Genomic DNA, 25,401 nt, shown 5'->3' with positions numbered 1-25,401 from the left:
ATCCGCGATAGTTTCCTAGAACAGTATGTAATGGAACCTACGAGGGAACAAGCGGTCCTAGATCTTGTCCTGTGTAATGAGACAGGATTGATTCATGATCTCATAGTTAGGGATCCTCTCGGAAGGAGCGATCACAATATGGTGGAATTTAAAATACAGATGGAGGGTGAGAAAGTAAAATCAAATACTAGTGTTTTGTGTTTAAACAAAGGAGATTACAAGGGGATGAGAGAAGAACTAGCTAAGGTAGACTGGGAGCTAAGACTTTATGGTGGAACAGTTGAGGAACAGTGGAGAACCTTCCAAGCGATTTTTCACAGTGCTCAGCAAAGGTTTATACCAACAAAAAGGAAGGACGGTAGAAAGAGGGAAAATCGACCGTGGATATCTAAGGAAATAAGGGAGAGTATCAAATTGAAGGAAAAAGCATATAAAGTGGCAAAGATTGCTGGGAGATTAGAGGACTGGGAAATCTTTAGGGGGCAACAGAAAGCTACTAAAAAGCTATGAAGAAGAGTAAGATAGAGTATGAGAGTAAACTTGCTCAGAATATAAAAACAGACAGTAAAAGTTTTTACAAATATATAAGACAAAAAAGAGTGGCTAAGGTAAATATTGGTCCTTTAGAGGATGAGAAGGGCGTTTTAATAATGGGAAATGAGGAAATGGCTGAGGAACTGAACAGGTTTTTTGGGTCGGTCTTCACAGTGGAAGACACAAATAACATGCCAGCGACTGATAGAAATGAGGCTATGACAGGTGAGGACCTTGAGAGGATTGTTATCACTAAGGAGGGAGTGATGGGCAAGCTAATGGGGCTAAAGGTAGACAAGTCTCCTGGCCCTGATGGAATGCATCCCAGAGTGCTAAAAGAGATGGCTAGGGAAATTGCAGATGCACTAGTGATAATTTACCGAAATTCACTAGACTCTGGGGTGGTCCCGGTGGATTGGAAATTAGCAAACGTGACGCCACTGTTTAAAAAAGGAGGTAGGCAGAAAGCAGGAAATTATAGGCCAGTGAGTTTAACTTCGGTAACAGGGAAGATGCTGGAATCTATCATCAAGGAAGAAATTGCGAGGCATCTGGATAGAAATTGTCCCATTGGGCAGACGCAGCATGGGTTCGTAAAAGGCAGGTCATGCCTAACTAATTTAGTGGAATTTTTTGAGGACATTACCAGTGCAGTAGATAACGGGGAGCCGATGGATGTGGTATATCTGGATTTCCAGAAAGCCTTTGACAAGGTGCCACACAAAAGGTTGCTGCATAAGATAAAGATGCATGGCATTAAGGGTAAAGTAGTAGCATGGATAGAGGATTGGTTAATTAATAGAAAGCAAAGAGTTGGGATAAATGGGTGTTTCTCTGGTTGGCAATCAGTAGCTAGTGGTGTCCCTCAGGGATCCGTGTTGGGCCCACAATTGTTCACAATTTACATTGATGATTTGGAGTTGGGGACCAAGGGCAATGTGTCCAAGTTTGCAGATGACACTAAGATGAGTGGTAAAGCGAAAAGTGCAGAGGATACTGGAAGTCTGCAGAGGGATTTGGATAGGTTAAGTGAATGGGCTCGGGTCTGGCAGATGGAATACAATGTTGACAAATGTGAGGTTATCCATTTTGGTAGGAATAACAGCAAACGGGATTATTATTTAAACAATAAAATATTAAAGCATGCCGCTGTTCAGAGAGACTTGGGTGTGCTAGTGCATGAGTCACAGAAGGTTGGTTTACAAGTGCAACAGGTGATTAAGAAGGCAAATGGAATTTTGTCCTTCATTGCTAGAGGGATGGAGTTTAAGACTAGGGAGGTTATGTTGCAATTGTATAAGGTGTTAGTGCGGCCACACCTGGAGTATTGTGTTCAGTTTTGGTCTCCTTACTTGAGAAAGGACGTACTGGCCCTGGAGGGTGTGCAGAGGAGATTCACTAGGTTAATCCCAGACCTGAAGGGGTTGGATTATGAGGAGAGGTTGAGTAGACTGGGACTGTACTCGTTGGAATTTAGAAGGATGAGGGGGGATCTTATAGAAACATTTAAAATTATGAAGGGAATAGATAGGATAGATGCGGGCAGGATGTTTCCACTGGCGGGTGACAGCAGAACTAGGGGGCATAGCCTCAAAATAAGGGGAAGTAGATTTAGGACTGAGTTTAGGAGGAACTTCTTCACCCAAAGGGTTGTGAATCTATGGAATTCCTTGCCCAGTGAAGCAGTTGAGGCTCCTTCATTACATGTTTTTAAGGTAAAGATAGATAGTTTTTTGAAGAATAAAGGGATTAAGGGTTATGGTGTTCGGGCCGGAAAGTGGAGCTGAGTCCACAAAAGATCAGCCATGATCTAATTGAATGGCGGAGCAGGCTCGAGGGGCCAGATGGCCTACTCCTGCTCCTAGTTCTTATGTTCTTATGTTCTAATCTTTTGGACTCCAAGGGCAAATTTAACATTGCCAATCCAGCTAACCTGCACACCTTTGGACTGTGGGAGGAAACCGGAGCACCCTCCCGGTGCTGACACGGAAAGAAAGTGCAAACTCCACACAGACCATAACCCGAGGCCGGAATTGAACCCGGGTCCCTGGCTCTGTGAGGCATCAGTGCTAACCACTGTGCTACCGTGCCGTCCCATTATTTCCCTTTGATTTACTTTGTCAACTCTCATATAATCGGACACCCCCACTATTTAGTTCAAAGCCCTCTCGACTGCCTTAGAAGACTCATCAGAACACCGGTCCCACCATGGTCCAGGCAAATTGCATTCCTGCTCCTATTTCCTATGTTCTTACAGTGGGAAACAAGCTGTTTGCCGACACTCTCCCTACCTGGTGAAGCTCCTGCCTTCCGAGATCCTCGGCGCAGCTCCTCGTCTGTGGCGGAGTCCGACTCGCATACGAGCTGCATGGTGTCCGAGCTGCTCACAGGGCGCGTTTCAGTGCATTTTCGTCGAGCGGAGTGCTTGCTGTTTGGCCCAGTGTCACCGGGCTTTGCTGCCTCCTTCGTGGGGGGCTGTGGGCAGTTCCCCGTAAGGCCACACTCCTGCACCTTGTTCCTTGTTCTCCTAGTGCCCACTGTCGGGGATGCTGAATTCTGACTGCGAGCAGGTGACGGATGCTGGGGTGTGCTGCGCCCACTTGGACCCAGTGCTGCACAGTTGCTGCCAGTCTCATCCTTTGACCCCTGTGGTGGCCCCTCGTGACCAGTAGGCGTCCTCTTCTGGCTGGAATCGCTCTCGCTGCCAGGTTCCGACACGCTGCTGCTCTCCGACGCCAGGGTCCGCGGATTCCCCTCCACCTTCATGGCCCTCTCCAGGGGGAGGCCACCGGGCATTCGGAGGTAGTGTCCACCCTCTGGGGGGTCGCCGTGCCCAGCAGGATCCCGCGCACAGTTTCTGGTCCTGCTCCTGCTTCTGGTTGCAGCACTGTGGTCAGGGATGGCCGGAGTACTGGCCAGCAGCAACCAGGGGAAAGAATGACCTGCGATACACTCCCAGACCGCCGTCAGAGACCCAGACCCTCCTGAGCGCTCCAACACAACTGACTTCAGATCAGGGATGAAGCCACACTCCTGGCTGTGGTCGTGCGACCAGATCACAAGTTGCCGCAAGGCGTCACTCGAAGTTCGAAGCACACTGAAATCCCCGTCTGTGTCACCGGGACCTGCACAGAGAAAGGCAGTAAGTACACAATCAAACACACAGACATAAGCGCACACTCACAGAGACAGGTAAAGGAAATTAGTAATAGTAAAGAAATGGTTTTGGGGAAATTAACGAGATTGAAGGCGGGCAAATCTCCAGGGTTTGATAATCTTCATACCAGAGTACTTAAAGAAGAAGCCCGAGAAATAGTACATCTATTGGTGGTCATTTTTCAAAATTCTTTGGAATGGTTCCCACAGATTGAAGGGTAGTGAATGTAATCCCGTTATTCAAAAAGGGAGATAGAGAGAAAACAGGGAACCATAGACCAGTGAGCATAGCGTTGGTAGTAAATTATCAAGGATTTCATACCACAGCATTTGGATAGCAGTGGTGTAATCACTAAAGTCACATGGATTTACGAAAGGAAAATCATGATCAACAAATCAACTAGAATTCTTTGAAGATGTAATTAGTAGAGTTGACCAGAGAAAGCTGGTGGATGTGGTTTATTTAGACGTTAAGAAGGCTTTCGACATGTCACATAGCAGATTAATATGTAACGGTAAAGCGCATGGGATTACGGGTAGTGTCTCGAGATGGATGGAAAGCTGGTGATCAGACAGGAAGCAAAAGGTTGGAATAAATGTGTCTTTTTCCGATTGGCAGGCAGTGACTAGGGAGTAACACAGAGATCTGTGCCAGGACCCCGACTGTTCACATTATATATTAATGATTGAAACGAGGGAACTAAATTTATTATCTCCAAATTTGCAGATGATACAAAGTTGGGTGGTAGGGTGAGCTGTGAGGAGGATGCAGAGATGGATCAGCGGGATTTGGACAGGCTGAGTGAGTGGGCACGTGCATGGCAGATCCAGTATAATGTGGATAAATGAGGTCATCCACTTTGGTAGCAAAATTATTATGGGTGTAAATTGAGAGAGGTGGATACTCAGCGAGACCTTGGCGTCCTCGTGCATCAGTTACTGAAAGTAAGCGCACAGGTACAGTGGGCAGTAAAGGGGGCAAATGGTATGTTGGCCTTCAGAGCAAGAGGATTTGAGTATGGGAATAGACATGTTTCACTGCAACTGAATGGTAAACAATTGCAGCATGCTGCTGTGCAGAGGACCTGGGTGTCCTTGTGCATGAATTGCAAAAAGTTGGTTCGCAGGTGCAGCAGGATTAAGATACCAAAAGGAATTTTGTCCTTCATTGCTGGAAGGATGGAGTTTAAAAACAGGGAGGTTATGTTGCAGCTGTGTAGGATGCTGGTGAGGCCACACCTAGAGTACTGTGCACAATTTTGGTCTCCTTACTTGAGAAAGGATGTACTGGCACTGGAGAGGGTGCAGAGAAGATTCACTAGGTGGATTCTGGAGTTGAGAGGACTGGTTTATGAGGAGAGACTGAGCAGACAGGGATTACACTCATTTGAATTTAGAAGAATGAGGGGGGAAATCTGATAGAAACAAACAAAATTATGAAGGAAATAGTTCAGATAGTAGCAGGGAGATTGTTTCCACTGATGGGTGAAACTAGAACTAGGGGGCACAGCCTCAAAATAAGGGTGAGCAGGTTTAGGACTGAGTTGAGGAGGAACCGATTCACCCAAAGGGTTGTGAACCTGCGGAATTTGCTGCCCAGTGAAGTAGTTGAGGCTACCACGTTGAATGTTTTTCAGGAAAAGGTAGATAGATTTTTGAACAGTAAAGGAAAATCTAAGGGTTATGGTGAGTGGGCAGGCTACTGGAACTGAGTCCACAAAAGCTCAGCCTTGAACTCATTGAATGGCGGAGCAGGCTCGAGCGGCCAGATGGCCTACTCCTGCTCCTAGTTCTTATGTAATTGTATCGAGTATTGGTGAGGCCACACCTGGAGTATTGTGTGCAGTTTTAGCGTCCTTATCTGAGGAAGGATGTTCTTGTTATGAAGAGAATGCACCAAAGATTCAGGATAAAGGGGTAAATCATTTAGGACTGAGGGGAGGAGAAATTTCTTCACCCAGAATGTGGTGAATCTGGGGAATTCGCTACCACAGAAAGTAGTTGAGGCCAAAACGTTGTGTAATTTCAAGAAGGAATTAGATATAGCTCTTTTGGTTAAAGGCATCAAGGGATATTGGGGGGGGGGTGGAAATCAGGGATTGAACTGGATGTTCAGCCATAATAATGAATAGTGGAGCAGGCTCGAAGGACTGTATAGCCTCCTCCTGCTTCTATTGTCTATGTTTCTATGCAGTGTTAGTCTTCACATGGAGGAAACGCTCTATCATTACGGTGCTAAACAGGAGAGACTTAGAATAGGTCTAGCAGTTCCAAACTGGACACTGTAGCCCACCGACAGCAGAATCGGATTCAACCAACAATGTGCAATCTCACGGGCTGACCGATCCCTCTTTACCCTATTTTGAGGTGAATCAAATGACCAATTAAAATAAAACAAATAAAATGAGAGGCAAATAAAAGGACAGGCCCTTAAAGGGATACTGCCATAAATTAAAACAAAGGAAATTAAACATCTAACTAAAAGGTGAAGAAGAGGGTGAGTAATACACCCCAGTCCCCGCATTGTCCATCGGGCATGGAATGCTTCAATGGTAATGGTGTACACTGCATGCTCCCTCTTCAGGGACACTCCAGCCACGAATGTAGCTGCAGTACAGGGGCAGACAATCGGGCCCGCAGCCTGACCTGTTAATGGCACGTTTGGCCAGGCCCAGGAGCAGGTTCATGAGAGGTCCTCCTCCTTTCCCACCCGACTCCACACCAAGTAGATCCCCCACTACCACCAAGTTCGGGGGTCAACCCTGGTCCAATAAGGCATGCAAGAGATCATGCCAGGAGCAGCAGCAGGCATACCTAAACAATCAGTTGCTACCTAAACCTAGTGAAACTACAACACAATACTGAACACATGCTGCAGCATGCGTCGGACAAAGCTGAGCGATCCTACGGCCAATGGATCAGATTAAAACTCATAAATCCTGCCACATCCAGCCAGGAAAGGCAATGTACAATTAAACAAGGAAAGGGAGGAGGAGGCTCCACAAGTATCCCGAACCTCGATAATGCGGGCGGGGGGGGGGCAGTACATCAGTGCAAAAAAAGGCATTTGAAACAATCTTCAGCCATATGTCCAGAATGGATGGTGCATCTCAGTCTCCTCCATCACAGATGCCTTTCTTTTGCCAATTCAACTGATACAATTGACGGCACTGAAGACTGCAAAGGCTATGGGCCTACAACAAAATTCAAGTAACAGTGTAGACTTGTGTTCCTGAACTAACTGCATCCCCCAGCTGAACTGTTTCAGTACAGCTACAACACGGGCATCTACCCAACAATGTGGAACACTGCCCAAGAATGTCATGTAACATAGCAGGTAAATCCAACCCAACCATTTACCACCTAAACAGTCTATTCACAATCGTCAGTGAGGTGCTGGAAGGTGTCGTCAACACATCAAGGGTCACTTACTCGTCAATAACCCGCTCACTAACGCTCTCCAGGGTCACTTGGCTCCGAGGCCTTTTGGCGCAGTTGGTACTGCCTTTCCCACTGGGTTTGAGACCAACGGCAGGACTTGTTAGCCACAGGAACATTCATTACACGGTTCAACTGGCTAATAACCGGCTCAGGAATCCTTCCACCATTTCCCCTTACTGTTCCCCAAAGGGGGTAAAAAAGTGTGGGTGCGAAGATAGACTAAAGAGAAAATCGTGTCCTGACCTTATAACAGCCTTTATCCAAACATGGACAAAAGATCTGAACCCGAGAGTGGAGAGTGACTGCCCTTGACATCAAGGCTAGATAGCATTCTGCAAATTACAAAATTCGGTGATAATGCAACAATCACTGGAGATGGAGTCAGCGAAGAGTAAAATTACAATCGAAATTGCTCGATTAAGTGAGTGGAAGATCTGTGGCAAACAGATTTCAATGCCGGAAAATGTGACATCATACACAGTGAACAGTTTTGGTCCCTTTATCTAAGGAAACGTATATTGGCATTGGAGACAGTCCAGGAAACGGTCACTAGGTTGATCTGCGGTATGGCGTGATTTTCTTACGAGGTGTTTTTGAGCAGATTGGGACTGTAGTCATTAGAGTTTAGAAGAATGAGAGGCGACCTTATTGAGACATACCGTATTCTCAGGGGAGCTTGACAGGGATGCCTGGTGGGACAGTGTCGGATCAGAGGGCATAATATCAGAGTAACCCCATTTTAGACAGAGATGAGGAGGAACTTCTTCCGTCAGAGGATAGTAAACCTGTGGAATTCCTTACCACAGAGAGCTGTAGAGGATGGCTCGTGAAGTGTACTCAAGGCTGAGATAGATGGATTTTTAATCAGTAAGGGATTCAAGGATTCATGCGGGAGGGGGAGGGGGAGGGGGAGGGGTGCGGGCGGAGGGGGCGCGGCGGAGGGGGCGCGGCGGAGGGGCGCGGCGGCGCGGCGGAGGCGGCGCGTCGGAGGTGAATGAGTGGAGGAGAGATACCGAGAAGGATATGGAACAATAGTTTCCCTCCAGAGGAACATCAGTACCCACCTGAATCACTCTCTGGGGACTTGGAGGCGTAACTGTTGGAACAAAACAAAAAGAGAATATAAGCAGGATCAAAACAAGCATAAAAAGATGAGTTAAAAGTCAGGTATGTTCAGTGCAGTAAACAGACATAATTCACACCATCCAACATACACACAGTCGCTGTCCCAGTGTACACTGTGGTACATCACTGTCTCTCTCCCAGTGTACACTGTGGTACATCACTGTCACTGTCCCAGTGTACACTGTGGTACATCACTGTCACTGTCCCAGTGTACACTGTGGTACATCACTGTCTCTGTCCCAGTGTACACTGTGGTACATCACTGTCTCTGTCCCAGTGTACACTGTGGTACATCACTGTCCCAGTGTACACAGTGGGACATCACTGTCTCTGTCCCAGTGTACACAGTGGGACATCACTGTCTCTGTCCCAGTGTACACAGTGGGACATCACTGTCTCTGCCCCAGTGTACACAGTGGTACATCACTGTCTCTGTCCCAGTGTACACTGTGGGACATCACTGTCTCTGTCCCAGTGTACACTGTGGGACATCACTGTCTCTGTCCCAGTGTACACAGTGGGACATCACTGTCTCTGCCCCAGTGTACACAGTGGGACATCACTGTCTCTGTCCCAGTGTACACAGTGGGACATCACTGTCTCTGTCCCAGTGTACACAGTGGTACATCACTGTCTCTGTCCCAGTGTACACAGTGGTACATCACTGTCTTTGTTCCAGTGTGCACTGTGGTACTTTACTGTCACTGTCCCAGTGTACACAGTGGTACATCACTGTCTCTGCCCCAGTAGACACAGTGGTACATCGCCACCACCTTCACATGGGCCAATGAAGGGTGGAAAACACTTCCCATGAGTGAATAAAATAGAAACTACTGCAGTGAAGAAAGAGCTTTACTCTGTATCTAACCCCGTGCTGTACCTGTCCTGGGAGTGTTTGATGGGGACAGTGTAGAGGGGGCTTTACTCTGTATCTAACCCCGTGCTGTACCTGTCCTGGGAGTGTTTGATGGGGACAGTGTAGAGGGAGCTTTACTCTGTATCTAACCCTGTGCTGTACCTGTCCTGGGAGTGTTTGATGGGGCCAGTGTAGAGGGAGCTTTACTCTGTATCTAACCCTGTGCTGTCCCTGTCCTGGGAGTGTTTGATGGGGACAGTGTAAAGGGAGCATTACTCTGCATCTAACCCCGTGCTGTACCTGTCCTGGGAGTGTTTGATGGGGACAGTGTAGAGGGAGCTTTACTCTGTATCTAACCCCGTGCTGTACCTGTCCTGGGAGTGTTTGAAGGGGACAGTGTAAAGGGAGTTTTAGTCTGTATCTAACCCAGTGCTGTACCTGTCCTGGAACTGTTTTTCAAAGAAAAGTATTCAGAGAGTCTGTCCCCGTTTTCGTGTTGAATTTGATGGAATTGGGTTAATCCAACATTGTGAATAACCGCATCAAAAACCATGAGGAAGATAAGAATGTAAAGTGCAACAGAATTATTCGGAGGGGCAGTCCTTTGAGCACTGATCCTACTACCTGTCGAGGAGGAACTTTGCAAAGTCGGAATGTAAGTGGAATCCCAGCTGGTCCTTGACATTACACCACTGCTCCAGGTGAGTTCCTAGACGGATGCGCGACTTGCTTCTCCGGGCGTCCAGCTCCTTGCGTTTCTGCCGTCGCACGTCTTCAGATGCCCGGTGTCGTGACGGCTTGCGATCCTCCATTCCTGCAGCAAAAGGAGACACAAGTGTCAGCAGGGACCAAACCCTCTCAACCATTCACAATTCGCAGTTGCCATGTCTAACTCCCTCACTCTAATCCTCAAAAATGTGCCTACTTCAGACCAGGAGGCAAGGCAGGAAGCTCTCAAACCGTTCCCAGTTTCTCAACTACAGCCCGAGCCAGCTGCATGAAATCTAGATGAACTGATGACACAAAACTAGGCAGGAAAGTAAATTGGGAAGAGGACGTATGGAGGCCACAAAGGGACATAGATAGGTGGCATGGACAAAACTCTGGCGAATGCAGGATAATATAGGAAAATGTGAAATTGCCCATTTTGGCAAGAAAGTATAAAGAAAACTTATTATCTAAATAAGGAGAGATTGCAGAGCTCAGAGGTGCAGAGGGATCTGGGTACCCTCACGCATGAATTACAAAATGAAAAATGAAAATCGCTTATCGTCACGAGTAGGCTTCAATGAAGTTACTGTGAAAAGCCCCTAGTCGCCACATTCCGGCGCCTGTCCGGGGAGGCTGGTACGGGAATCGAACCGTGCTGCTGGCCTGCTTTAAAAGCCAGCAATTTAGCCCAGTGAGCTAAACCAGCCCCCGCAATTATACAGGTACAGCAAGTAATTAGGAAGCTAATAGAATAGTTTATTGTGAGGGGAATGGATTACAAAAACAGGGAGGTTATGCTTCAGGTTTATAAAGCAGGTTGGACCACATGTAAATGTGTTAGAAGTTGTTCAAAGAAGGTTTACTGGACTAATGCCAGAAATGGGCGGGTTGTCTTATGAGGAAAGGTTGGAGAGGTTAGGTTTGTATCCACTGGAGTTTAGAAGAGTGAGTGGCGACTTGATCAAAACATTTAAGATCCTGAGGGGATCGAAAGGCAGTGGAAGCAGAATTTTTGAACATTGTTAAGGCGGAGGTAGATTCTTGATGACCAAGGGGGGGCTGAAAGGTTATCAGGGGTCAGCGGGAAGAGGGTTGAGGTTACAATCAGATTAGACAGATCTCTTTGAATGGTGCAGCAGGCTCAAGGGGCCGAGGCCTACTCTTGCTCCTAATTCGGATATTTGGACGTAATCATCAGCTCAGAAGGTCTGCCTCCTGACATTTCAGAAAGCTGCGTCTTCCGGATCAATTGATTTGTGATTCAAGGTGTGACGAGTTAAAACCGAAGCCATTCGACATACTTTGGAGGAGTTGAAAAGTCCTTATTAACCCCCCCCTCCGCAAAGAGCTCGCAACCACTGTCTTTAAAACGTAAGAATAGCAGGAGTAATTCAGCCCCTCGAGTCCGCTCCATCATTCAAATCCAGCATGACTCATCTCATCGTCAACTCCACTTTCCTGCCCGTTCTCCATAACCCTTCAACTCATTATTAAAAATCTATTTCCTCCTCAAATTTACTCAATGCCCCGGCATCCACCGCACTCTGGGGTAGCGAATTGCACTCTTTTAAGAGAAGTAATTTCTCATCTCGGTTTTAAATTTGCTCCCGCTAATCCTGAGACTTTAACCTCTCGTTCCAGAATGCCCCACAAGGGGTAACAGCCGCTCTACGTCTACTTTATCCATACCTTTTATCATCTTATAGACCTCAATTAGATCTCTCCATTCTTCCAAACCTATAGACCTACACTGTTCAATCTCTCTTCACAAGACAAACCTCTCCTCTCTGGAATCAATCCAGTGAACCTCCTGTGAACTGCCTCCAATTCAACTGCATCCTTCCTCAATAGATTGGGAGAGTTGAGTATTTACAGCTCTCTTGGATTGGGGAATCACAAACATTCGCTATTTGTTGAATGGAGAAATTGCTCCTCATCTCACTGCCGAATGGCCATTATTTATTCTAACGCTCTGACTGACCCCGTTGTTCGACAATTAACCAAAGGGGAAACCATTTTCTCACCTGCCCAGCTCCTATAATGTTTTCCCATTTCACATTGACTTGATTTCAACCACTTAATTCTGCACCAGCGCACCCACTCCCCACATCCTGGCAGCCCTAGTTACACTAGCAACCATGTCATTCTGCATGGTTGAGCCTTGCATCAACCACCCAACCCCAACACACTCCCATCCCTGCATCCAGGTACCATCCAGTTAATCTGGTAACATCTCCATTCTGCAACATCTCCCACGTCACCCACTTCCCCAGCAACTGCTGGTTATACTGGTAACCAGGGAAGGGTCCCAGAGTAATTCATATTATTTGATTTTAAGTATCTTCCAAAAGGTTTAATTTAAAGGAGTAATTCATTACAGTAAAGCTCAAAGCTGTGGTTTGCTCCTCCTGTTCTATGTGGGAAGCCAGGAACATTTCCAGTGCCCGGGGCCAGCATGTGTGCAGGAAGTGTCTCCAGCTGCAGCTTCTGGAAGCCCAGGTTTCAGAGCTGGAGCGGCGGCTGGGGGACACTGTGGAGCATTCACAAGACAGAGAGTATCGTGGATAGCACATACAGAGAGGCGGTCACACCGCAGGCTAAGACTCCACAGGCAGGAAGAGAGTGGGTGACCATCATGCAGAACAAAAGGACTAGGCTGGCAGTGCAAGATACTGTTGGGGGGAAGGTAGCGACTGCCAAAGTTGTTAAACCACAGTTGGCTCTGCTGCACAGGAGAGGAGTAAAAAGTGTGGGAATGCAATAGTTATAGGGAATTCAATAGTTATACAGAATTTAATTTTAAGGGGAATTATTAGGCGTTTCTGTGCCCACAAACAAACTCCAGGATAGTATGTTGTCTCCCCGATGCTCGGTTCAAAGATGTCTCAGTGCGGCTAAAGAACATTGTGGAGGGGGAAGATGATCAGCTTGTGGTCGTGAGACACATTGGCACAAACTACATAGGTAAAAAATGGGATGAGGTCCTAAATGCAGAATATAAGGAGTTTGGAAGTAATTTGAAAAGTATGGGATGGTGAGACCAGTACAAACTGGACGGGTTCCACATGGGCAGGACTGGGACTGATGTCCAGGGGGAGTATTTGCGAGAGTGGTTGGGGAGGGTTTAAACTAAAAAGGCAGGGGGATGGGAACTATGCATGGAGTCAGAGAAGGGAGAATCAAGGAAAAAGGCAGAAAGGGAAATAAGAAAAGCGATTGGCAGACAAATCAAGGGGCAGGATCAAACAGGGCCACAATGAAAAATAATAGGAATTGGACAAGGCATGTTTAAGGGACATGCCTTAATGGACGGAGCATTCGCAATAAAGTGGATTAATTAAATGTGCATGGAGATGTAAACACAAATTATACAGTCGGAATTATGGAGACATCACTCCAGGACGACCAGGAATGGGAATTGGGTATTTAGTATTTAGGACAGATAGACATTGCTGGTTAAAGAGGAAATTAACGTAATAGTGAGGAAGGATATCAGCTCTGATGATGTGGAATCTGAATGTGTAGAGCTGAGAAACACAAAGGGTAAATAAAAGTTGGTGGGGGTTAGAGATAGTCCCCCAAACCTGCAGTGCTGATGTTCAGAATGACATTCAACAGGAAATTAGAGGTGCATGCAATAAAAAGAATCTGTGATTATGGGTGACTTTATTCTGCATATAGATTGGGCAAATCAAATTTGTAACAATAACATAGAGGAGAAATTTGTGGAGTGCATAGAGGATGGTTTCCTCGACCAATATGTTGAAGAACCAACTAGAGAACAGGTCATGTTAAACTGGGTATTGTGTAATGAGAAAGGAATCACTGGCAATCTAGTTGCGAATTTTTCATCAAGATGGAGAGTGACATAGTTGATTCTAAGACTAGGGTCCTGAATCTAAATAAAGAACAACTATGATGATATGAGGCACGAGTTCAATACAATGGATTGGGGAATGTTACTTAAAAGATGACGGTGGATAGGCAATGGCAAACATTCAAAGAGCGAATGGGTGAACTGCAACAATTGTTCATTCCTGTCTGGAACAAAAATAAAACTGGATAAGTGGCCAAACGATGGCTTACAAGGGAAATTAGAGATAGTATTCGATCCCAGGAAGAGGCTGACAAATTGGTCAAAAAAAACAGCAGACCTGAGGATTGGGAGCAGTTTAGAATTTAGCAAAGGAGGACAAAGGGATTGATTAAAAGGGAAAAATAGAGTACAAGAGTAAGCTTGCGGGGAATATAAAAACTGACTGCAAAACCTTTGACAGACAAGTGAAGAGAAAAAGATTGGTGAAGTTAAAATCGCGGGGAATTTATAATGGGGAACAAACAAATGGCTGACAAGCTGAATAAGTACTTTAGTTCCATCTTCACAAATAAGAACACAAATGATGTACCAGAAATGTTGAGGAACGCAGGGTTTAGTGAGAGGGAGTAGCTGAAGGAGATCAGTTAATAAGGAAATAGTGTTGGGAAATTGATGGGTTTGAAGGCCAATAAATCTCCATGGTCTGATAATCTACATGCCAGACGTCTTAAGGAAATGGCTCTAAAAATAGTAGATACATTGGTCATCTTCCAAGATTCTATAGACTCTGAAACAGTTCCTGCAGTTGGAGGGTAGCTAATGTAACTCCACTAATTTAAAAGGGAGGTAGAGAGAAAACAGGGAATTATAGACCAGTAAGCCTGACGTCGGTTATGGGGAAAATGCTAGAGTCCAAGACTTAATAGCAGAGCACTTAGAAAACAATAGCAGGATCGGACAGAGACAGCATGGATTTACAAAGGAAAATCATGCTTGTCAAATCTACTGGAATTCTTAGAGTATGTAACGAGTAGATTTGATGAGGGGGAGCCAGTGGATGTGGCTTATTTGGACATTCAGAGGGACTTTGCAAAGTTCCACATGAAAGATTAGTGTGTAAACCAAAAGCACATGGGATTGCAGGCAGTGTTTTGAGATGGATAGAAAACTGTTTGGCAGACAAATAAAGAGTAGGAAAAAAATTGGTCTTTATCCAAGGCAGTGACTGGTAGGGTACCGCAGGGATCTGTGCTAGGACCCCAACTATTCACAATATATATTAATGATTTGGATGGGAGAACTAAATTTGCAGATGACACAAAGCTGGATGGGAAGGTGAACTGTGAGAAGAATGCAAAGATGCTTCAGTGCGATTTGGACAAGTTGAACGAACAAATACATGACAGATGCAGTATAGAACATAGAAAATACAGCACAGAACAGGCCCTTCGGCCTACAATGATGTGCCGAAATTTTATCCTCGATTCGAACAAATCAATTGACACCCCAGCATTCTACCGTAATCCATGTACCTATCCAATAGCTGCTTGAAGGTCCCCAATGTTTCCGACTCAATGACTTCCAGGCAGTGCATTCCATGCCCCCACTACTCTCTGGGTAAAAAACCAACTTCTGACATCCCCCCTATATCTTCCACCATTCACCTTAAATTTATGTCCCCTTGTAATGATTTGTTCCACCCAAGGAAAAAGTCTCTGACTGTCTACTCTATCTATTCCCCCGATCATCTTATAAACCTCTATCAAGTCGCCCCTCATCCTTCTCCGTTCTAATGAGAAAAGGCCGAGCACCCTTAACCTTTCCTCATAAGAACTACTCTCCATTCCAGGCAACATCCTGGTTTTCCAAAGCTTCCACATCCTTCCTAAAATGAGGCGACCAGAACTGCACACAGTACTCCAAATGTGGCCATACCAAGGTTTTGTACAGCTGCATCATCACCTCACGGCTCTTAAATTCAATCCCTCTGCTAATGAACGCTAGCACACCATAGGCCTTCTTCACAGCTCTATCCACTTGAGTGGCAACTTTCAAAGATCTATGAACATAGACCCCAAGATCTCTCTGCCCCACATTGCCAAGAACCCTACCGTTAACCCTGTATTCCGCATTCATATTTGGCCTTAATGTCGATAAATGTGAGGTTATCTGCTTTGGCAGCAAAAACAGGAAAGCAGATTATATGAATGGCTATAGATTGAGAAAAGGAAATCTGTAACATGACCTGGGTGTCCTCGCACACCAACCACTGAACATAAGTATGCAGGTGCAGCAGGAGTTAAAGATAAATGGTCTGTTGGCTTTCATAGCAAGAGGATTAGAGTACAGAAGCTAGGGTGTTTTGCAGCAATCATACAGGGCCTTGGCGAGGCTGCACCTGGAATACTGTGTGCAGTTTTGGACCCCTTATCTGAGGAAGGATGTGCTTGCTATCGAGGGAACGCAGCAACAGTTGATTTCTGGGATGGTGGGACTGACATAAGAAGAGAGATTAAGTCAGTTAGAATTTTATTCGCTGGAAATTAGAAGAATGAGGGGGATCTCATTGAAACATAAAATTTCAACAGGACTAGACAGGGTAAATGCAGTCAAGATGTTCACAATGGTGGGGGTGCCTAGAACCAGGGACACAGTCTGAGAATAGGAGTAGATCATTTACAGAGTAACAGAATCACAGAATACTACAGTGCAGCCCATCGAGTCTGGACCGACGCATGAAAAACACCTGACCTGCCTACCTAATCACATTTGCCAGCACTTTGCCCATAACCTTGAATGTTATGACGTGCCAAATGCTCATCCCGGTACTTTTTAAAGGATGGGAGTCAACCTCGGCAGTGCATTCCAGACTGTCACCATACTCTGGGTAAAAACATTTTTCCTCAAATCCCCATAAACCTCCTGCCCTCACTTTGAACTTGTGCCCCCTCGTAACTGACCCTTCAACTAACAGGACCAGCTGCTTCATCCATGCCCCTCATAATCCTGTACACCTCCATCAGCTCGCCCCCGACTTCTCTGCTCCAGCGAAAACAACCCAACCTCTCTTTATAACTTAAATGTTCCATCCCAGGCCACATCACCTCTGCAGCCGCTTCCTGTAATGTGACAACCAGAATTGCGGTACTCTAGCTGTGGCCTCACGAAAGTTCTATACAACCCCAACATGACTTCCCTGGTTTGTAATCTATGCCTCGATCGATAGAGACAAGTGTCCCATATGCCTTTTTCACCACCCGATTAACCTGCCCTTCTGCCTTCAGAGATCATTGGACAAGGTCCCTTTGTTCCTGGGAACTTCCCAGTGTCAGGCCATTCGGTGATTACATCCTTGTCAGACTACCCCTTCCAGAGTGTATCACCTCACACTTCTCAGGGTTAAATTCAATCTGTCACTTTTCTGCCCATTTGACCATCCCGTCTCTATCCGCCTGAAACGCAAGACACGCAATCTCACATTAACCACCCAGCCAAACTTTGTGTCATGCAAACTTACTGATCCTACCCACCCCCCCCCCCCCCAAAGTCATGTATGTTGTTTATGGAAATGACAAACAATAGGGGACCCAGCACAGATCCCTGTGGTATGCCACTGGCTTCCAGTCTGTCATCACCCTCTGTCTCCGACAGATAGATGAACTTTGAATCCACCTCATCAAGTTATCCTATATCTCATGTGTACTTGCCTTATTTATAAGTTTCCCATGTGGGACCTTGTCAAAGGCTTTGCTGAAACCCATGTAAACTACATCAACTGCACGACCCTCACCTACACATCTGGTCACATGCTCAAAAAATTCAATCAAATTTGTTAGGCACGACCTTCCTCTGACAAAGCTATGCTGACTATTCCTCATCAAACCTTGCCTCTCCAAGTGGAGATAGATTCTCTCCTTCAGAATTTTCTGCAATAGGGCGGCACGGTGACACAGTGGTTAGCACTGCTGCCTCATGGCACTGAGGATCCAGGTTTGATCCCAGCCCCGGGTCACTGTCTGTGTGGAGTTTGAACATTCTCCCCGTGTTTGCATGGGTCCCATCCCCACAACCCAAAGATGTGCAGGCTAGGTGGATTGGCCACGCTAAATTGCCGTTTAATTGGAAAAAAAATAATTTGGTACTCTACATTTGTATAAAAAAAAGAATTTTCTCCAATAGTTTCCCTACCACTGATCTGAGACTCACTGGTCTGTCGTTCCCTTGCTTAACTCTACAACCTTTCTTAAATATTGGGACCACATTAGGTATGCTCAAGTCCTCTGGCAGCTCCGCCATGGCCAGAGAGGAATTAAAAATTTGGGTATGCACCCCTGCAATCTCCTCCCTCGCTTCCCACCACACTCTGGGAGACAATTCATCTGGACCTGGAGATTTGTACACCTTTAAGCCTGCCAACTCTTCCAATTGCTTGTCACTCTGCATGTCAATTTTCTCAAGAACCTCGCAGTTTCTCTCCCTGAATTTCATATCTACCTCTTCACTCTCTTGGGCGAAGATCAATATGAAGTTTAGGACTAAGATGAGGAAAGAGTTGCACGGTGACGCAATGATTAGCACTGCTTCCTCACAGCGCCGAGGACCCGGGTTCGATCCCGGCCCAGGGTCACTGTCCGTGTGGAGTTTGCACTTTCTCCCCATGTCTGCACGGATCTCAGCCCCACAACCCAAAGACGTGCAGGGAAGGTGGATTGGCCACATTAAATTGGCCCTTAATTGGGGAAAAAAAAGAAGTGAGTACTCTAAATTTATTTTTAAAAATATTTTTTAAAAGGACCAAGATGAAGAGAAATTTCTTCACCCAGAGAGCAGGGAACTTGTGGAATTCTCGACAACAGAAAGCAGTTGAGGCCAAAACAGTATTGTTTCCAGAAGCAATTAGATAAAGCACTTGAGGCAAAAGGGATCAAAGGATCTAGGGGGAAAGCAGTAACAGGTTACTGAGTTGGACGATCAGACATCATCAAAGCAGGTTGGAAGGGCCAATTGGCCTCCACCTGTTCCAAGTTTCGATTCTGCAAAGTCCCTCCATCCCCAACTCCTGGTTAATCTGGTAACCGCTGCATTCTGCAACATCTACCCACCACCTCAGTTGACCACCACCACCCACTGATTAACCGAGTAACCCATCTGCATCACCCACCTGCCACCATCCCTGGTCAACCTAGTAAACACCTCAACCTCTATCAGCCCCCAGTTACCCTGGTAAACACCTCAACCTCCACAAGCCCCCTGGTTAATCTGGTAAACACTCCAATCCCCACCACTCCGCTGGTTAACTTGATAAATGTTCCAACCACCACCAACACACCAGTTAACCTGGTAAAGACTCCAACCAGCACTACCACCACTGGTAAACACGCAACCCCCACTTGGATAACCTGATAAACACTCCAACTCCCAGAACCCATACTGGTTAATCTGGTAAAGTCTCTACCCCACTGGTTAACTTGGTAAACAATCTAACCCCCACCACCCACACTGGTTAACCTGTTAAATGCTCCAGTTCTCACTGGTTAACCTGGGGAACATTACAAACCCATACTGGTTAACTTGGTAAACACTAAAACATTCACCAGCCCCACTGATTAACCTGTGTGCACTCCAATCCCTGCTGGTTAACCTGGTAAACACTCCAAAATCCATCATCCTACTAGTTAATCTGATGAGCACTCCAGACCTCACTGATTAATTTGGTAAACACATCAATCCCACCATCACCAATTAAACTAGTAAGCACACCAACCCCTCATTGGTAAATATAGTAAATATACCAACCTCCATGAACCCCACTGGTTAACATGGTTAACACACCAACCTCCCCATTGGTTAACCTGGTAAATACTCCAAACTCCACCATCCCCACTGGTTAACCTGGTAAACATTCCAATCCCCACCATTGCCACTAGTTAAACTGGTAAATGCACCAAACCCTCAATGGTAAAACTGATAAACATTCAAACCAACACAAACCCAATGGTTAACCTGGTAAACACTCCAACCCCACACTGGTTAACATGGTAAACACTCCAACCTGCCACTGCCTTACATGGTGAACACTCAACCCACAGGTGTGCCCACTGGTTAAACTGGTAAACACTCCAACCCCCAACTGGTTAACCTGGTAAACACTCCATCCTTCACTACCCGCACAGGTTAACCTGGTAAATACTCCAACCCGCACTGGTTAACCTGGAAAACATTCCAACCTCAACAAACCCCCACTGGTTAACCTGGTAAACACCCCAACCCTTCACTGGTTAACCTGGTAAACACCAACCTGCCACTGCCGAACCTGGTAAACACCATCCTCCTCGACACGCACTGGGTAACCTGGTAAACACTCCAACCCGCACTGGTAAGCCGTCCCCTCTGCACCCCAGCCAGCAGCAGACTGAGCTGAACCCGGTCCCCCTCCCCCCACGGTTACCTGGTAACTGCTCGGGCCCAGCGCCTGCTTCCAGAAGCCTCGGGCCGGCCCCGAGACCCGGCCACTTGTCACCCGCCCTCCGGCAGCCGGCGTCCTTGCGTCTCGCGTCTGGTCGCTCGCGGTGACGTCGGCTCGCCGACCAGCCGCTCCCTGGAGGTCGACGCGGCCGCCATCTTTGTGCGGGGCATATATCACAGGGCGAGAGAGAGAGAGAATGGTCAAAGAGGAGAGAGGGAATGGGGTGAGGAGAGAGGGAATGGGGTGAGGAGAGAGGGAATGGGGTGAGGAGAGAGGGAATGGGGTGAGGAGAGAGGGAATGGGGTGGGGACAGAAACTGGGAGCAGCAATGCCAGAAAGTAAAGTACAGGGAAGGACTGAGACAAAAAGTAATTGAGAGAGGGTTTGGTTGAGCTGGCAGAAAAGTGGCCAAACCAAGCAAAGGAATCATTAATAAACTGGAAGGTAGTGAGAGGGGTTGTGAAAATGCATGTCCACAGGTCCCTGAAAGTGGCAGGATAGGTTCTTTACTCAGAGAGTAGTTAGGGTGTGGAATGGACTGCCTGCTGTGATAGTGGAGTCGGACACTTTAGGAACTTTCAAGCGGTTATTGGACGGGCACGTGGAGCACACCAGAATGACAGGGAGTGGGATAGCTAGATCTTGGTTTCGGACAAAGCTCGGCACAACATCGAGGGCCAAAGGGCCTGTTCTGTGCTGTACTGTTCTGTGCTCTATAGGTGGACAAGGTGGTCGATAAAGCATCTGACTTTCTTCCCTTCACTGGGGAGAGGTAATGCAAAAGAATTGGAATGGGAAATCCTCACTGACAGAAAGAAGATCCTGCCAACGCTCCAATAGCGGGTCGCCCCATATCGCCGCAAAACACGTTGCAGGTGCTCGGAACATCTGCTCAATTGGCAGAATTTCTGCATCTTTTTTCAATGTGTCAATTCGGATGGGAAAAGCCTGTTATCCGCGTTGCCAGCTATTCCGACCGAACAGTATGAACATTTTGAAAGAAAAAAAATACAGAAGGCGAGTCAACCGGCCACATCAACAAACTTGGCTCCTGATAGATCGGGGCACCTTTCTAAGTGGCGCCCCGATCTGAAAAAGTAAACCTAAAAGTGAAGCCCCTCCCCTCCCCCCACGGGCACAGAATTCCCCCCTTGCTGGAGAGGAACCACTCCTCACCATGGACACGGCTCCCCAACTCCCCACCATGGGAAGCACACACACACCCCCACCAACAGGGTAGCACAGTGGTTGACACAGTTGCTTCACAGCTCCACGGTCCCAGGTTAGATTCCCGGCTTGGGTCGCCATCTGTTAGGAGTTTGCACTTTCTCCCCGTGATCGCGTGGGTTTCCTCCGGGTGCTCCGCTTTCCTCCCACAAGTCCAAAGATGTGCAGGTTAGGTGGCTTGGGCATGATAAATTGCCCTTGGTGTCCAAAATAAAGGTTGGGTAGGTTTACTGGGTTATGAGGATAGGGTGGAAGCGTGACATTAAGTAGAGTGCTCTTTCCAAGGGCTGGTGCAGACTTGATGGGCCCAATGGCCTCCTTCTGAACTGTAAGTTCTACGAAACTCTGAACCCAGGCTAGGGATAAGGAGGGCTGGGCTGGGCTGAGCAGGCAAGGCCATCGCCCGGCAAACTGAACCAGCAGCGAGGCAAGCTCATCGAGGGAAGCAGGGGGCAACCTGACCACCAGGGCTGAGGAGGCCATCGAGGGGAGCAGGTACGACTTGATCCCCAGGGCTGAGGAGGGCAGAAAAATCCAGAATGATCGGTTGTTAAGAAGCAAAACATGGCAGTCAAAATGCAGAAAATTGAAGGCGAATCAAGAGGATTAATAAGCGGGGTTATGGGGATGAGGCGGGAGAATGGGGATGAGAAAAATATCGCCATGATTGAATGGCGGAGCAGACTCGATGGGCCTGGTGGCCTAATTTTGCCCCTATGTCTTCTGGTCTTATGGACCAAGCTAGGCAAAAAGACAGCTTGTAAATTTACTCAAGAAGTTTGAAGTTTTGAACAGTGCACAAACTGCACATTCATCCTCATCCACCAACAATTTGGGTGAATTATCTGATGGCTTAGACTTGCCGCTTTCCGGAGATACCACATCACCTGTAAAAAGTGAACAAGAATTGGAATCTGAAATGGCAATGGATCTACCACGATATTTCTTATGATGGTGAGGTAAGAAATGTACCCTGAAGACATTGCCTTATGACCAAAATCTGTTCCACTGGTTATAAGACCATAAGACATCGGAGCAGAATTAGGCCACTTAGCCCATCGAGTCTGCTCCGCCATTCAATCATAGCTGATATTTTCTCATCCCCATTCTCCTGCCTTCTCCCCATAACCCCTGATCCCCTTATTAATCAAGAACCTATCTATCTCTGTCTTAAAGACACTCAGTGAATTGGCCTCCACAGCCTTTTGCGGCAAAGAGTTCCTCAGATTCACCACTCTCTGGCTGAAGAAATTCCTCCTTATCTCTGTTTTAAAGGATCGTCCCTTCAACCTGAGATGGTGCCCTCTGCTTCTAGTATTTCCTACAAGTGGAAACATCCTCCCCACGTCCACTCTATCCAGGCCTCGCAATATCTTGTACATTTCAATAAGATCCCCTCGCATCCTTCTAAACTCCAATGAGTACAGACCCAGTGTCCTCAAACGTTCCTCATACGACAAGTTCTTCATTCCAGGGATCATTCTTATGAACCTCCTCTGGACCCTTTCCAAGGCCAGCACATCATTCCTTCGATATGGGGCCCAAAACTGCTCACAATGCTCAAAATGGGGTCTGACCAGAGCCTTATACAGCCTCAGAAGTACATCCCTGGTCTTGCATTCGAGCCCTCTTGACATGAATGCTAACATTGCATTTGCCTTCTTAACTGCCGACTGAACCTGTACATTAACCTTAAGAGAATTGTGTACAAGAACTCCCAAGTCCCTTTGTGCTACTGCTTTCCGAAGCATTTCCCCATTTAGAAAATAGTCTATGCCTAGATTCCTCCTTCCAAAGTGCATAACCTCACAGCATTCAACATTGTATTTCATTTGCCACTTCTTTGCCCACTCTCCTAGCTTGTCCAAGTCCTTCTGCCGCCTCCTTGCTTCCTCAATACTACCTGTCCCTCCACAGATCTTTGTATCATCTGCAAACTTAGCAACAGTGCCTTCAGTTCCTTCTTCCAGATCATTAATGTATATTGTGAAAAGTTGTGGTCCCAATACAGACCCCTGAGGCACACCACTAGTCACCGGCTGCCATCCTGAAAACAACCCCTTTATCCCCACTCTCTGCCTTCTGCCAGTCAGCTAATCCTCTATCCATACCAGGATCTTACCCTGAACACCATGAGCTCTTTACTTATTTAACAGTCTCCTTTGCGGCACCTTGTCAAAGGCCTTCTGGAAATCTAAATAAATCATGTCCACTGGTTCTCCTTTCTCTAACTTGCTTGTTACCCCCACAAAGAACTGTAACAGATTTGTCAGACACAACCTTCCTTTGACAGAATATTTTGTCCTAAATAAACCAGAAAACACAGGTAATATTGAAAATTTGAAAAAAGAGTTGAGGTGGAGGCCGAAAGCAGGTTACAAATCCTCCTAACTCCCATTTTCTGAGGGTGAAGAGAAATGGGATGATGTAAAGGAGAAATTGGGTGATTTTTCTCAGAACCTCTAAGGCAGGCTACTGTCATGTTTTCAGATTATTTCCTGACCTTAGTAAAAGGAAACAACCATTCATTCATGGGTACTTTAACTGGAGAAATGATGGAAGAGATATCGCTGATCATGAAACTTACAAACGTCATAGTAAGCTTGAGTTTTTCCAAGTGCGGGTGGGTCGCGGGCAGGTGTCAAAAGGGTCACAAAGTGATCGGTCACTACTTTTCCGATCATAGAACATAGAACTGTACAGCACAGTACAGGCCCTTCGGCCCACAATGTTGTGCCAAACTAGTCTGAAACTAAGATCAAATCAACCTACTCCCAATCATTCTAGCGCACTCCATATGTCTATCCAATAACCGCTTGAAAGTTCCTAAAGTGTCCGACTCCACTACCATGGCTGGGAGTGCGTTCCACACCCCAACCACTCTCTGAGTAAAGAACCTACCTCTGACATCCCTCCGATATCTTCCACCCTGAACCTTATAGTTATGTCCCCTTGTAACAGCTACATCCACCTGAGGAAAAAGACGCTGAACGTCCACTCTATCTATCCCCCTCATCACCTTATACACCTCTCATCCTCCTTTGCTCCAATGAGAAAAGCCCTAGCTCCCTCAACCTTTCCTTATAAGACCTACCCTCCAATCCAGGCAGCATCTTGGTAAATCTCCTTTGCACCCTTTCCAATGCTTCCATATCCTTCCTATAATGAGGTGACCAGACTTTGTAAACAAGCTTTCGCAGTGGCTCCCAATAGTTTATTAAGGATTGAGATTAATCATAGAAAGTACACCCAGTAATCATTATTAACCATGAAACCTGAATTTTAGGACATAGCAGTGATAATCATGTAAACTTTAGCTAGAAGCAGTGACCACAATGCATGATGGGATTTAGTCTAGCTAACTTGCCCATGTTTTTGAGACACACGAGATGTATGGTCAGCAGATTACATAGTGGACGCGGTAAACAAGTTTTAGCAGTGGCCCTCAATATCCTGCCTGAAACAATCCATGGATTAAAGAGGAAGCCAGTTCTAGTATCCTGCCCCGAGATGGACAATGGGCGGACAGGATCTGACTGCGATATCAGGATGGGAATGTCTGGGAAAAATAACTTAAAATGGACACAGAATCTTGATCGGGGGAGGAGCACTCAATGACCGCTACTGGCTTTTAAATTGAGAATGGCGGCTGTTGCGGGGTCTTCAGGCCAGACTTAGTGAACGAGACTGGCCACGATCACTCAATGTCGTCTCTGGGCTGGGAAGCCACGGTGCCTTCTTTCTTCGATGGTTATGCCTGGGAGACTCGAAAGTTATCACTGAAGATCTGTTCCAATCTTTCTTTTTTCAGGGGTTCACGGGTTATGAGGAGAAGGCAGGAGAATGGGGATGAGAAAATATCAGCCATGATCGAATGGTGGAGCAGACTCGATGGGCCGAGTGGCCTTCTGGTTAGATGCTGCAACATTACTGAGTCATTTGGGATTTCTGTTAAAATACAGAGTTCTGGCACACCTGGAACACCTGGATCAGGCCAGGTTGTCCGCTTTCCCGTACCAGCCTCCCCGGACAGGCGCCGTAATGTGGCGACTAGGGGCTTTTCACAGT

The 25,401-nt window shown here is 46.6% G+C and overlaps 1 protein-coding gene across 1 annotated transcript in view; it reads right to left on the bottom strand.

Moving 5' to 3' along the window:
* The window catches only part of LOC119967984 (zinc finger protein 692-like), a 96,058-nt gene extending 75,839 nt beyond the window's left edge, over positions 1–20,219 (bottom strand). Inside the window, exons 1-4 of the mRNA XM_038801084.1 lie at positions 20,089–20,219; positions 9,737–9,926; positions 8,196–8,227; positions 2,826–3,659 (exon numbers count right to left, since the gene is read on the bottom strand). Coding sequence (XP_038657012.1) covers positions 2,826–3,659; positions 8,196–8,227; positions 9,737–9,924 — 1,054 coding nt within the window. The 5' untranslated portion in view covers positions 9,925–9,926; positions 20,089–20,219. The remainder of the gene's footprint in view (positions 1–2,825; positions 3,660–8,195; positions 8,228–9,736; positions 9,927–20,088) is intronic.
* Between the last annotated feature and the right edge of the window lie 5,182 nt (positions 20,220–25,401).

This window comes from Scyliorhinus canicula, chromosome 6, assembly GCF_902713615.1.
Source record: "Scyliorhinus canicula chromosome 6, sScyCan1.1, whole genome shotgun sequence".
Taxonomy (NCBI): domain Eukaryota; kingdom Metazoa; phylum Chordata; class Chondrichthyes; order Carcharhiniformes; family Scyliorhinidae; genus Scyliorhinus; species Scyliorhinus canicula.
The sequence above is the reverse complement of the archived record's forward strand: the minus strand, read 5'-3'. Positions and strand labels throughout refer to the sequence as shown.